We start from the raw sequence: 15,277 nt of genomic DNA on the forward strand, positions 1-15,277 counted from the left end.
TTACCAAGCACACACACATTTCACTATATTTTATATGGCTCACATCCTTGATTTAATACTCACAAGATCAGCATATTTCTTACAGAGAGCTGCCAGCTTCTCCTCTGGGGTTGAAAGGGTGTTTAGGGCTTGCATCAGTAATAAAACTTCTTTTCCTGATGATTAACAAGAAAAGAAATAAGTCCCAGAAGAATGAGATCAAATCTAACCTGTAAATTCTACTAACGATTCCTGTGCTCTGACATCCAGAGTAAAGTAACTTACACCTATGATTATAAACAAGAGATTTACCAGCTCAATGAAAAAGGCAATTTTTAAATTCTGGATTAGCAGGCCTCGCTCCCCTCCCCACCCCCACCCCAAATTTCTTAACTGACTCACTAACACTGCTAGCTATTTTTAAGAACTCTGGTTAAAAGCTTATAAATTTCCTTGCCTAATCACTGATGTCCAAGTTAAGACAAAGGGCAAGTTACAAATTGCATGGAAATTTTTTTAAAGCTTCCTCCTAACCAAGTTCGAATATAGAAGCAAGTTCAAAGGGAGTTTCCGTTGGTACTACACTTTGCCTAAGACACACATAATCACAGGTGAACATATCTTTTCCTATGAACAATTTTAAAATGTATGCTTTTCTTATGATTTACTAAGTATATTCTATGTGTTAACTAAGGTCAACTAACTAAAGGATGACAAGATAGCTCTTCCCGTGGGGAAAAGACCTTAACAATACTGTAAGGACTTTGGCAGAGAGAGGCAGGTGGCTGAGACAGGAGGGGACTAATGGCATTTCAAAGTACAGGGTAATCTTTTATTTCTTAAGCTAGGTGATAGGTACCATTTTTATTTTTGTAATGTTCATTCTTGTATGTAAGATATTGCATCAAAATATATATCTTAAAATAATTCTGACATATGGACTGCCGTGGGGGGGAAAGAGTGACTTCAAAAAAGAATGCTTTTCTACTCATATAAAATTTTATTAGTGAAATCTTCTCTCATTTAACCCAAAGTCAATAAGACCTTTAAGAGACGATTAAACACGATTACTGAATATGATCAGAAATAACTGCAGTGTGGCCGGGCACAGAGGCTCACACCTGAAATCTCAGCACTTTGGGAGGCCAAGGCAGGAGAGGACTGCTTGAGCTTAGGAGTTTGAGACCAGCCTGGGCAACACAGTGAGACCCTGTCTCTAAAAAAAAAAATTTTTAATTAGCCAATTCTTGATTATTTTGGAAAAAAAGCTAAGCGTCCTCCCTGCTGTTTTGGCCTCCTGCACATAACTGCAGCAGACACATGGACTAACCTCACTGAAGACACTAGGTGTGTTGGCTAAGCACCTCTAAAGTGGTTGTGTTCAAAATGATCTGGGCTGCAGAAAACACAAGCAAAATGATTAGCATGTGAAACGTCCAACCACTGAACGGATTATTACCTAAGGTTTTTTCTTTGTTCCTGTTGCACTCTGAATCTTGCTGACCATCAGGGGGATCTGTTCGAGCTTCTCCCCCAGGGATTTCCTCTCTTGACTCTTGTGTGCAGTATGCTGGGCTCACCAAATTCCTGTTCTCTGTTATAAAGTCACTGCCTTCATCCTCTTCCAATGAATGCTTGTTACTTGTGCCACCACAATTTGAGTCTTGATGTTGAAGAATATCATTTGATTGAGAGTTACACAACATATCTGCTTTCACCCCTAGCCCACAAATTCCAGCTTCTTCCATTGTGCCAATTTCAAACTAGAGGAAAGGAGAAGGAGAAAAAAGATGGAGAAGGGGTTAAATCAAATGTAATCAATGTTCACAAGCAACGGAACATCATAGCCTGACGGTTTTTTCTTCCTTAGTGGTATGCAAAATTGATGTAAATATGGTACTTTCTAGGTTTCACTGAGAGGTGACCTAACTATAAAGTATAAGGAAATTAAAGTTAAAATGAATCACACAACTATGCAGTACCAAAGGAGGCAAGAAAGCCATTTAGTTATAAATCTAAATTGATTTCCATATAAAAATTCACCACTTAACATAATTAGCACCTTAACAGAAGTGAAACTGTCCCCAGTTAATGAATATTAATTATTCTGATCTTATCCTCAAGGAGAGAGTACAGCAGGGATAGCTAGCTAGCTATCCATTAAAATCCCATGCTCCCCCAAGTTCCTGTGGAGCTGACACTATGAGACAAGTGCCCAGCCAGGGACTACATTTCCCAGGCCCCTTACACCAAGGGGCGACTTCCGCATGAAGTTCCCACCAACTGAATGTGGGTATAGGACACGACTGTCCTTTCTGTAACAAGACTTTTATTCTCAGAAGCACAAGTTCTTTCTCCACCATCTCTCCCCAACTCTGGTAAAACGTAGACATCTCCAAGACCCTAAGGGATGGCAGAGCCACAGGATAAATGCAGCCTGGGCCTCCATATCCTATGTACATACAGGAAAGCCACCTTACTTACAAAGAAAACCTACACTGGAGTATAGGTGAACAAGAAATAAACTTCTCTCATGCTAAGCCATGGAAATTTTGAGACTGATATTTTAAGCAACTATCCCAGCCTTCATACAGGTAATACACATGGTAAAGATGCCTTTATTCCAGTATGTTATTCTTACGTCAGTAATTTTACCTTACTCTCTCTTCTATCACATTGTTAACCCTATTTGAGTTTTTTCCCCTTGTGAACACTACCTGGTCATGATGTGGCACAAATTTAAATTCTGTGCATTTACTCTCCATATGAAAGAGGGCCTCTTCCTTTTCTGAATAATACAGTTGAGGTGAGGAGGTGTTTAGTATCCTTCTCTTATCACAAATGGACAAAAGCTACATTCAAAAATGTATGGGAGAGCAGATATTTGAGATTTTAGGTTATAATCATTTTATGCAACTGAAGAAGTCAAAATATCAAAGTAGGAGGGGATGGAGAAGTTAAGGAAAATAAAATCTTATATTTTATAGTCTAATGTTGATAAATCCAATACTGTGCTTTCATAAGAACAAATTGGCAAGGACACTTTGAAAAACTCTTTGGCAATATGGATACCTTCTAACCTAGTTAACTCTACTCCTGGGATTTTGCCCAAGTGTGTACATATGTGTATCCAAAGGCCAAGAATAAAGGAGCACTATTCGTAATAGCTCCAAAATGGAATCAACCCAAATTGCTATCAGTAGCAGAATGGATAAACTGTAGTATATAAGCAGTAAGAATGAACTACTGTTAGATGCAACCACATAGATGAGTTTCACAGACCTATGTTGTGAAAAAGGTGCCAGAAGAGTATCTACTATAGGAAATCATTTATGTATAAAGTTCGAAAACAAGGCAAGTTGGCCGGGCGCGGTGGCTCAAGCCTGTAATCCCAGCACTTTGGGAGGCCGAGACGGGCGGATCACGAGGTCAGGAGATCGAGACCATCCTGGCTAACACGGTGAAACCCCGTCTCTACTAAAAAATACAAAAAACTAGCCGGGCGAGGTGGCGGGCGCCTGTAGTCCCAGCTACTCAGGAGGCTGAGACAGGAGAATGGCCCGAACCTGGGAGGCGGAGCTTGCAGTGAGCTGAGATCCGGCCACTGCACTCCAGCCTGGGCGACAGAGCGAGACTCCGTCTCAAAAAAAAAAAAAAAAAAAAAGAAAACAAGGCAAGTTAATAAATGGTGCTAGAAATCAGGATAGCGGTTACCATTGGGGGTGGGGCCTCCTGGGGTGCTTGTAGTGTTCTATTTCTTGGTCTAAATGAGGTTGACGCATTCACTTTGTGAAAATTCATTAAGCCTAACATTTATGATTTGTATACTTTTCTCAATTTATGTTTTATTTCAGTAAAGCTTATTTTAAAAGTTGCAATTTATACATTATTCAAGAGGAACCAAAACAAATATTTTCCTCTAAGAAGACAGATTAAAGATACGCTGCTTTTCATGACACTTCTAAAATAATGTACATGTAATACTTTGATTTCTTAAAAAAAGTAACACATTAAGGGGAAATGGGTTATCTATTTCAGTTATGGTTTGATGCCACACTCTAAGTCTAATTCAGATAGAAAAAACTTACAAATACTGAAACTCTTAAATTATTTGAAAAGATTTCAAAAATTCACTTCCATATGTATCATATTCTATAGAGCAATGTTTCTCAAGCATAACCCATAAAGTTTTTCAAAAATTCACGATGGCACGCATCGTGGCACATGCCTGTAGTCCCAGTTGTTTGGGGGGCTAAGGCAAGTCTGAGGACAGCCTGGGCAATACAGTGAGACCTCATCTCTTGGGGTGGGAGAGGATTCACAATCAAGTTTCAGGAAAAATCATTTGTATGATTTCACTACTGTAGAAACTTCTTAAAATTGTTAATAGGCCGGGCGAGGTGGCTCATGCCTGTAATCCCAGCACTTTGGGAGGCTGAGGTGGGCAAATCACTTGAGGTCAGGAGTTTAAGACCAGCCTGGCCAACATGGTGAAACCCCGTCTCTACTAAAAATACAAAAATTAGCCGGGCAGAGGTTGTAGTGAGCCGAGATTGCGCCATTGCACTCCAGCCTGGGTGATAAAGCGAGACTCCATCTCAAAAAAAAAAAAAAAAAATCATTAATATACCCGAATAACATACTATAGCAGTATTATTAACAGAACAGGTGCAAAGTGATAATTTCAATGCTACATTTCACATGTAACTACTAGTTTCGCCTCTACTTTAATCAAATATTAAAATGTCATGTACTAATTGGGTGCACAGATATATAAAGAGACCCTTTACACAAAAGCAACAGAGAGGGAAAAAGTGAGTACTATTAATACCATTTTCCCCAATTTAAAAAAAAAAATTTTTGGACAGGCGCAGTGGCTTACGCCTGTAATCCCAACACTTTGGGAGACCGAGACGGGCAGATCACGAGGTTAGGAGTTGAAGACGAGCCTGACCAACATGGTGAAACCCCACCTCTACTACAAATACAAAAATTAGCCGGGCATGGTGGAGCACGCCTGTAATTCCAGCTACTCGGGAAGCTGAGGCAGGAGAATTGCTTGAACCCGGGAAGCGGAGGTTGCAGTGAGCTGAGATCACGCCACTGCACTCCAGCCTGGGTGACACAGCAAGACTCCATCTCAAAAAAAATAATAATAGTAGTTTCAAACCTATTCCCTGAAACCCATTAGGTATAAGAATGGCACTACAGGCCAGTCGCGGTGGCTCACGCCTGTAATCCCAGCACTTTGGGAGGCCGAGGCAAGCAGATCACCCAAGGTCAAGAGTTCAAGAACAGCCTGGCCAACATGGTGAAACCCCGTTTCTACTAAATACACAAAAATCAGCCGGCCGTGGTGGCGCATGCCTTTAATCCCAGCTACTCAGGAAGCTGAGGCCAAAGAACTGCTTGAACCTGGGAGGCAGAGGTTGCAGTGAGCCGAGATCGCGTCATTGCACTCCAGCCTGGGCGGTAAGAGTGAAAACTCCGTCTCAAAAAAAAAAAAAAAGACTCAAAGAAGGCCAAAAAACTATTGTGTAATAATAGCTGGTGCCATATGGCATAAACAAGAACATTAAATTAATCTGTATATTGCACAAATACCACATCACCTATTTTCCTTTTAATGTATGTCATCACTTCCTATTTGTAGTTAATACTTCTGATTTTTTTTGTCTTTCCAGACACTCCTGCCTCTGAACTCCTATCACATACTACAATATCACATATTTGATGTATACATCCTCCTAGGTAGCAACAGCTTCTTATGCACAAATAGTACTCAAATGCCAACTGATGAGGAGCATACAGGGGCAAAAATGGCTGCTGAAAACAGTCCACGAAAAGAACCTAGGCATTAATACACAAGTTAAAGAAAATACCACTACTGGCCAGGCACGGTAGCTCATGCCTGTAACCCAGAAATTTGGGGGGCTGAGGTGGGTAGATCACTTGAGGTCAGGAGTTCAAGACCGGCCTGGCCAACATGGCAAAACACCATCTCTGGTAAAAATATAAAAATTAGCTGGGCATGGTGGTACATGCCTGGAATCCCAGTTTACTCGGGAGGCTGAGGCACAAGAATTGTTTGAACCCAGGAGGTAGAGGCTGCAGTGAGCTGAGATCACACCACTGCACTCCAGTCTGGGATACAGAGAGAGACTCTGTCTCAAAAAAAAAAAAGAAAAAAGAAAAAAGAAAATACCACTATTTTTATCATTAGAAGCAAGACGTATTACATTTCCCTTCTCTCTTGTACAACTAATTTTGATGTAGTATTGGGGTAATTTTTACATTTGCTAATGGAAGATATACTTTGGCTCTACAAAATCCTTTTGTTTATTAATAAACCCAGTTCCAACAGGACTTGATTCACACCACAGTCTACAAATACTCTTGAAATAGCAGGCCCCAATTTTTCTACCCCAAGGACTATTCAATTAACAACTTATACTTGAGGCTCTGTACCTGGGCTATTGAATATTAAGCAAATTCTTAGGCCAATAACTTTATTAAATTGTAAATGATTTCTCAGACCTCATCTCCTCAACCAGAGAATTCTATATCATATGCCCAGTACAATTTCCTACTCTGTCTTCTCTCTCTGATGCCCATTCTGGACGCCTTTTCTTGGATCAATCTCTTATATAAATAATAGTAGTAGCAGCTAACAAACAGTAACTAGTACATCCAGGCACTACTGTGAGAACTTTCCTATATTAACTAGCTTAATCCTCACAACAATGCCACAAGGTAGGCACTATTATTTTCTCCATTTTAGAGATGAGCAAACTATGGCATGTAAAGTTAAGTATCCTGCCTAAGGTCACAGTTAGTAAACTGCAGAGCAAAGATTTGAACTCTAGCAGTCTAGCTGCCGAGTCCATGCTCTTAACTACAAAAATATACCGCTTCATAATTACCCTTTGTCTACCACTGTTCAAACATCCTTGTCCTGGCCCAGCCATCTTAGAGAAGCCTATTTAATAATGGGAAGAGATTCTCCCAAAATACGATGTACAAAAATGAATTACAAAACAGAATGTACTGTATATTTTGTATATGCAGTATATATATGTATACAGATGCTCCTCAACATACGTTGGGGTTACACAGTGATAAATCCATCCTAAAGTCAACAATGCAAGTTGAACCACAGTAAGCCAGGAACCATATGTGTGCATGTACGTATGTATATACACACACTCACAGAGAAGTGTTGGAAGAAAATATCTTGGCCTGGCGTGGTGGCTCACACCTGTAATCCTAGCACTTTGGGAGGCTGAGGCAGGCAGATAACCTGAGGTCAGGAGTTCGAGGCCAGCCTGGCCAACATGGTGAAACCCCATCTCTACTAAAAATACAAAAATTAGCCAGGCGTGGTGGCGGGTGCCTGTAATTCCAGCTACTCGGGAGGCTGAGGCAGGATAATTGCTTGAACCTGGGAGATGGAGGTTGCAGAGAGCCGAGATCACACCACTGTACTCCAACCTGGGCAACAGAGCGAGACTTCATCTCAAAAATAAATAAATAAATAAATAAATAAGATATCATTTTACACATCAAAAACTTCGACAACACTGTTGGAGAGGGTGTGGGGCATTCTCAAGCATTCCTGGTGGGAGGATAAATTGACTTAACCACCAAGGAGTCCAGTTGCGGAAGGGACTGACCGGGAACCAGCACAAAGGAACCTCTGGGGTGTTGGCAATGCTCTGTATCTTTTTTTTTGTTTTGTTTTTGGTTTTTTTTTTGAGACGGAGTCTCGCTCTGTCGCCCAGGCTGGAGTGCAGTGGCGCGATCTCGGCTCACTGCAAGCTCCGCCTCCCGGGTTCACGCCATTCTCCTGCCTCAGCCTCCCGAGTAGCTGGGACTACAGGCGCCCACAACCGCGCCCGGCTAATTTTTTGTATTTTTAGTAGAGACGGGGTTTCACCGTGGTCTCGATCTCCTGACCTTGTGATCCGCCCGCCTCGGCCTCCCAAAGCACTGGGATTACAGGCGTGAGCCACCGCGCCCGGCCTGGCAATGCTCTGTATCTTGATGGGGATTTGAGTTACAGAGCTGCATGCATTTGCTAAAATTTAGCACATATACACTTCTGAAGGCTTCATGGGTGAAGCGACAGTTAAATGGACAGATAACTGAAAAAGCAACCAGAGTAAAATGTCAAAGGTAAAATCTAGGTGGTGGAAAAATTGATGTTTAGTATCAACTTTGCAGTATCTTTTAAATTTTTTATAAGATGTTGGAGGGAGAAAACATCAAGTCACATATGCTTTGATCCACCAAATTCATTTCTTATCAGTTTTTCCTACAGATATACCAGTACATTTGTGAATGACATAATATATAAAGTTATTTATGCAGCATTATTTATGGTAGCAAAAAATCCAAAATATCCTAAATATCAATAAATAATAGACTGGATGAATAAACTGCCGTACATCCATCCAATTGAGTACCGTAGTATCTGTTAAAAAAAAGAATAAGGCAGTTATATAATTACTGGTAAGGATAGGTTGATAAGGGAAAAAGCAAAATACCCTGTAGTACCTACCATATGCCATGATGTGGGGCTTGAGGAGGTACTGTATAAATTTATGAGCAGAGAAGTATATCCAATCTCTGGCCAGACACAAAGAAACATTACTGGAGACAAACTGAGTGAGTGGGGACAAGACTTTCACAGCAGGCGTGTTTTCACCTTTTAAGTTTGGTGCCATGAGTTACCTTTACAAGAGCTTTAACATTTTTTTTTAACAGCAAAATGAAGAGAGCTCTCTAATATAGTGCCTTATTAGGAAAAACAAAAGGGGAGGAAATGTTTATTTAAATTCCAATCTCAAATGAAAATGAAACCAACACTGAGTAGTTTCCAGCTGGATTTCTATTAGAACCCTTCCCTATAGAAAATCATGACACAAAAGCTAACACATCTGCATCTTGTGAGCAGTATGTGTACCTCTTAGAGAAGCACAACACTGTGCTACAAATGTTTGTTTACAAGAGCCTTAAACACCAATAATCCTCCACCCTAGCCACTCCCCTCCGGTCAAAAGATATATTTCGCAATCTTCCTTCCACTGTCTCAATACTTGGAGTTAAGAGGACTCGCTAACTGACCAAGAGATGCCTTCAAAATGGGCGGCCACCAGTTTATCAATAATAAATGGCAGGAGCAAAGAACAACTATCATAGAAACTTTTGCAAATGGACATGAGGAAGTACTCTGCATTCATCAACTACTTGTAATAGCTTTTTGGATCAAAACATTCAAAACTGAGAACATGGAAATTAAAACCTAAAGGAAAAAAAATTTTTTTAGGTCTCTTTCCCTTCTACCAACACCTACATTCACTTCCTAATTATTTCAACTACTGCTTGCTCACATGAGCTCAAACACCTTTGACCAGGGCCAGGCATGTGCAGAGGACACAAATTACCCAGTCCTTGCCAGCAAGAGCTAGAGTGGACCTTCAGAGGCAGCAGGTGGGAGAGGTTGTCTATATTTCTCCATTTTCCTAGACAGACATCCTTAGCTTGCCTCAGATTCCCAAACAGTCTAGGAGGAACTTATCAAATAAGTAAAGGGAACCTTTAGCACCTCAGGCTGACACTGTGCGTGGTGTTCTCAAAGTGACCCCATTTAACCTTCCCTGCCTCACTGAAATACAGGCCTTATTGTTCCCAGGTACAGAAAATGAGACTTGATGAGATTAAGTAACTCGCTCAAAATCATATTAAAACCGATAAAAGGGGCTGGGAAAATTCAAAACCAGGTCCACCAAACTCAAGAGTCAATGTTCTCTCTATTACACCGTTAATCAGCTTTTGGAAAACGCCAAGTTCAAAGTCAAACAGATCTCTGACGCAGTTATAAAACAAATCTAAATTAAATGTCTAAAAATACACAGCACACTAGAAATACCAATATGCATTTAGAAAACATCATGAAAGATATGTAGAATTTTTAGCAGGGATTAACTCTGGGATTTAGGGAGGTAAGACACATCTAATTTGGGGGTAGGGATAGCTTCAAATAATTTGAAGTGATTATTTAAGGAACTGAGGTTAGTTTGTTGTTGTTTTTTAATTTTGTGGTTTAAGACAGAGTCTTGCTCCATCGCCCAGGCTGGAGTGCAGTGGCGCTATCTCGGCTCACTGCAACCTCCACGATCCGGGTTCAAGCAGTTCTCCTGCCTCGGCCTCCTGAATAGTTGGGACCACATGCGTGTGCCACCACGCCTGGCTTTTTTTTTTTTTTTTTTGAAATGGAGTCTCACTCTGTCACCCAGGATGGAGTGCAGTGGCACGACCTCAGCTCACTGCAACCTCCGCCTCCCAGGTTCAAGCAATTCTCCTGCCTCAGCCTCCCGAGTAGTTGGGACTACAGGCGCGTGCCACCACGCCCAGCTAATTTTTTTGTATTTTTAGTAGAGATGGGGTTTCACTGTGTTAACCAGGATGGTCTTGATCTCTTGCCCTCGTGATCCACTGGCCTCTGCCTCCGAAAGTGCTGGGATTACAGGCGTGAGCCACCGTGCCCGGCCAATTTTTATATTTTTTAGTAGAGACGGGGTTTTGTCACGTTGGCCAGGCTGGTCTCAAACTCCTGACCTCAGATGATCCACCCACCTCAGCCTCCCAAAGTGCTGGAATTACAGGAGTGAGCCACTATGCCTGGCCTTAATTTTGTGTTTTAGGATAAACCAAAGTATCTCTAAAAATCTTTCCAACCCTATGTGTCTAATAATTTACCCTAAGAGTTGTTAACTTCAACCAGGACTGTACGGACAACAGTGTATGTGCAACCATGCTCGCGCTGCCCTGGGAGGGGCAGTGGAGGCAGAAATAGATGAAGAAATAGTGAAAGATATCAAAGATACCCCATACTCTCAGGGCATCAGCTATTGGCCTTATTTGATTTTGTAAAACATAAACCTTCCTCCTAAACTCTTCCAGTATTTTGAGGGGCTTTCACATTTCCAAATACAAAGTTTTACAAACAAACCTATTATAAAAATTACATTGTCATGTGGCTAAATTACAACAATGACTTTAGCTTTGTACAAGTCATTTAAAATAGTGTATACACTAAGGCTATTTTAATCTTCCAAAGAACTATTCTGGATAGCACAGTTTTCCTCACGGCTAATACTTTATCAATCATTTATCTCAAATTCCTGTTTTAACCATTTTGGATCAAAGCCTTTATAATATGTATTACATAACTCAATGCCTCCTTAAATAGTAGTCTGTTTTACTGTGTTAGAACAAAGAAATGAAAGGATTTTTATTTTTAACAGATAAAAATGATATATTATTGTGCACTATTATATAATTAGATTCTGGTATACATGTCTCTACAACATGACTATATTCTTTAAGATAATAAATTCTCTGGCCGGGCGCGGTGGCTCAAGCCTGTAATCCCAGCACTTTGGGAGGCCGAGACGGGCGGATCACGAGGTCAGGAGATCGAGACCATCCTGGCTAACACGGTGAAACCCCGTCTCTACTAAAAATACAAAAAACTAGCCGGGCGAGGTGGTGGGCGCCTGTAGTCCCAGCTACTCGGGAGGCTGAGGCAGGAGAATGGCGTAAACCCGGGAGGCGGAGCCTGCAGTGAGCTGAGATCCGGCCACTGCACTCCAGCCTGGGCGACAAAGCGAGACTCCGTCTCAAAAAAAAAAAAAAAAAAAGATAATAAATTCTCAATGTTTCCAAATATAAACTCCCAAAGGTGAGATCTTATTTAAATTTTAGGCATGAAATACTTGTCTAAGACTTCCTAAATTATATAGCACTGTCTTTAAAAACAGACCACACAGACCCATACATGGGAATTTACTACATTAAAAATGATGTCATTTCAAATTGGTAAAGGAAATAAATGATTTATGATATCTCCCAAACCATATGCGGAAACAAAGGGGTATCCTGTCTTACCCCCTCCAGATATACCAAGATTGAAACATGAAAAATGAAAACCACAAAGAGCTTGAAGAAGTCCTAAACAAATTTTTTTCTATAACCTTGGCATGAAGAAGGCCTTTCTTTTGTTGTTGTTGTTTTGGTTTTTTTATTTTTATGAAATTATATACAGCATAATGACTGCTCCATAGACAGAGCATGGCTATCTCAGTAGCACAGAGTAGCCAAGAAGGCCTTTCAAAGGAAAGCAAAAAACCCAGAAGCTATTTTTAAAAAGGGGGTGGGGGGCGTGTGTGGTGGCTCACGCCTGTAATCCCAACACTATGGAAGGCGGAGGTAGGAGGACTGCTTGAGCTCAGGAGTTCAAGACTGGCCTGCACAGCACAGCAAGACCTGTCTCTAATAAAAATTTAAAAATCAGCCGTGTGTGACGGCACACATCTGCGGTCCCAGCTACTCAGGAGGCTGAGGTGGGAGGATGTCTTGAGCTTGGAAGATCAGCAAGGTATGACTGCACCACTGCACTCTAGCCTGGTCTACACAGCCAGGCTCTGTCTCAAAAAAAAAAAAAAAAAGGAGGCAGGGTCAGTGGTGGTGATTGGAGATTAGTTTACTGAATAATTAAAATCTTTGAAATTCCTGAGGTGGAGGGACAACGGGCAGTGAGGTATGAGAAATTACCTATTGGGCCCAACTTATACTATTCCGGGTGATGGTTATACTAAAATCCCAGACTTCACCACTACATAATGTATCCATGTAACGAAACTTGTACCCCCTAAATCTACAACAAATTTTAAAAAACTAAAACTTTCAGACTAACCAAAAGACTGCAGGAAGCCCTTACAAATGAGCCAGAGACGCAGTTTTCAAGGGTTTGTGAACAAGCAGATCATGATTAAAGAACTAAAAATGCCCAATATACAAATAAAAATGCAAAGCAAACCAAGGTACCATCTTTAACTAACCACATTTTAAAGGAGTAAAAAAACAACTTTGGTGTGGGCAAACAGGGCACTCAGCATACTCTTGGCGGGGGGTGGGGGGCTCTAAATTGGTAGAGTAGGTTTGTAGAGGTATTTAGCAAGCTCTATCAATGTCTGAACTCACATGCACTTTCACCCAGCTATTCTACCACTTGGAGTTTATTCCAGATATTCTCACTCAAGTGTAAATGGTTACTCACCAAACCAGAAAATAACCTAAATATCTACCAAGAGGGAACTCGTTAAATAATGGTCAACCATACAAGGTAAAACTATGCAGTCATTCAAACGAATAAAATAGATCATATGTTGACACAGTATAATTAGGTAGGAAAAAAGGCAAATGGCCAGTACAGGATGAATACATCAGTATAAAATTTAAAATATCCATATACTACATAAGCCAATATATGTACAATTTTCCTACAAGAATATCCCCAAAATTGTTCACCATAATTACCTTTGTTTGGATTGTGGGCCTAGAAGTTGGAAATAAGAATTATTTTTTCTTTTTATAATTCTTAGCTCTGCCTTATTTTACATTTTGGCTGTCAAATGATCCTTTATTGGAATATTTTCTTTTGTGCTTCTTTTTTTTGAGACTGAGTCTCACTCTGTTGCCCAGGCTGGAGTGCAATGGCACAATCTCGGCTCACCACAACCTCCGCCTCCCGGAGTTCAAGCAATTCTCCTTCCTCAGCCCTCCGAGTAGCTGGGATTACAGGTGGGCCACCAGACCCGGCTAATTTTTGTATTTTTAGTAGAGATGGAGTGCTCACTATGTTGGTCAGGCTGTTCTTGAACTCCTGACCTCGTGATCCGCCTGCCTCGGCCTCCCAAAGTGCTGGGATTACAGGCGTGAGCCACCGTGCCTGGCCCCTTTGTGCTTCTTAAATAACTGGGCATTGCACTGCATCACTATTGATGTCATCTACAATGTCATGACAGTGACAGCCATCAACACTGCAATCCAGACTGGGCAGTCCCCAGGATCTCTAATGGTTACGGAGAGTTCTTAAAGATCCGTGCCACGTCTGTAAGGCAAAGTTCGTTAGGTCAAACTTAGGCTGCATGGTGGAGGCAGCGGGTGTCCGACGAACGCAGATTTGGGACCATCAAAGTAGCAGGCCGGGGGCGGTGGCTCACGTCTGTAATCCCAGCACTTTGGGAGGCCGAGGAGGGTAGATCACGAGGTCAGGAGTACAAGACCAGCCTGGCCAAGATGGTGAAACCCCATCTCTACCAAAAATACAAAAATTAGCTGGGCGTGGTGGCAGGCACCTGTAACCCCATCTACTCGGGAGGCTGAGGCAGAGAATTGCTTGAACCTGGGAGACAGGGGTTGCAGTGAGCCAAGATCGTGCCACTGCACTCCAACCTGGGCAAAAGAGCAAAACTCTGTCTCAAAAAAAAAAAAAAAAAAAAAGAAAGCATCTTGGCCTCCTCCGAGCAGAAAACCGAAAGCAGTGTTTTTTATTGTATGAATGTATTACTTTTATTTTTTAAAAAAGACCTTTTAAGTTGAGATTTTGGTTGAATATCACAGTATTATACTTACTCACTTTTCCATTACTAATGCAAGCTCAGAATCTGTACATGGCAGGAGGTCATACATTATTTCATGTCATCTTTTCCCTTCGCCTTGCTCTATGCCAGTGGGAAATGCAACCAAGCCAACTTAACACAAGTAGCTGTCAGAATCACTAATAAAAGGGGCCAGGTGCACTTTGGGAGGCTGAGGTGGACAGATCACCTGAGGTCGAGTTCCAGACCAGCCTGGCCAACATGGCAAAATCCGTCTCTACTAAAAATACAAAAATTAGCTGGGCGTGGTGGTGTGCGCTTTTAATCCCAGCTACTCGGGAGGCTCAGTCAGGAGAATTGCTTCAACCTGGGAGGCAGAGGCTGCAGTGAGCCAATATTGTGCCACTGCATTCCAGCCTGGGTGACAGAGTGAGACTCTGCCTTAAAAAAAAAAAAAAAAAAAAAAAAGGCCAGGCGCGGTGGCTCACCCCTGTAATCCCAGCACTTTAGGAAGCCGAGGTGGGCAGATCACGAGGTCAGGAGTTCGAGACCAATCTGGCCAACATAGTGAAACCCTAGACGTCTCTACTAAAAATACAAAAAAAAAATTAGCCGGGCGTGGTGGTGTGCGCCTGTAATCCCAGCTACTCGGGAGGCTGAGGCAAGAGAATCGCGTGAACCCAGGAGGCAGAGGTTGCAGTGAGCCGAGATCACGCCACTGCACTCCAGTCTGGGCGACAGAGCAAGACTCCGTCTCAAAAAATAAAAATAAAAAAAATAAATCGCTAATAAAAAGTATCCCTTATTTGCCCAAGATTATGTAACAGGCCAAGATCTAAACACAGGGAGTC

At 41.6% G+C, this 15,277-nt stretch overlaps 1 protein-coding gene across 2 annotated transcripts in view; it reads right to left on the reverse strand.

The window, feature by feature from the left end:
- The window catches only part of LOC105478172 (taxilin gamma), a 56,312-nt gene that overhangs the window by 23,736 nt on the left and 17,299 nt on the right, over positions 1-15,277 (reverse strand). For both annotated transcript variants that reach the window (XM_011735228.2, XM_011735229.2), the window contains exons 2-3: positions 1,439-1,742; positions 64-155 (exon numbers count right to left, since the gene is read on the reverse strand). In XM_011735228.2, coding sequence (XP_011733530.1) covers positions 64-155; positions 1,439-1,742 — 396 coding nt within the window. The remainder of the gene's footprint in view (positions 1-63; positions 156-1,438; positions 1,743-15,277) is intronic.

This window comes from Macaca nemestrina, chromosome X, assembly GCF_043159975.1.
Source record: "Macaca nemestrina isolate mMacNem1 chromosome X, mMacNem.hap1, whole genome shotgun sequence".
Classification (NCBI taxonomy): Eukaryota; Metazoa; Chordata; class Mammalia; order Primates; family Cercopithecidae; genus Macaca; species Macaca nemestrina.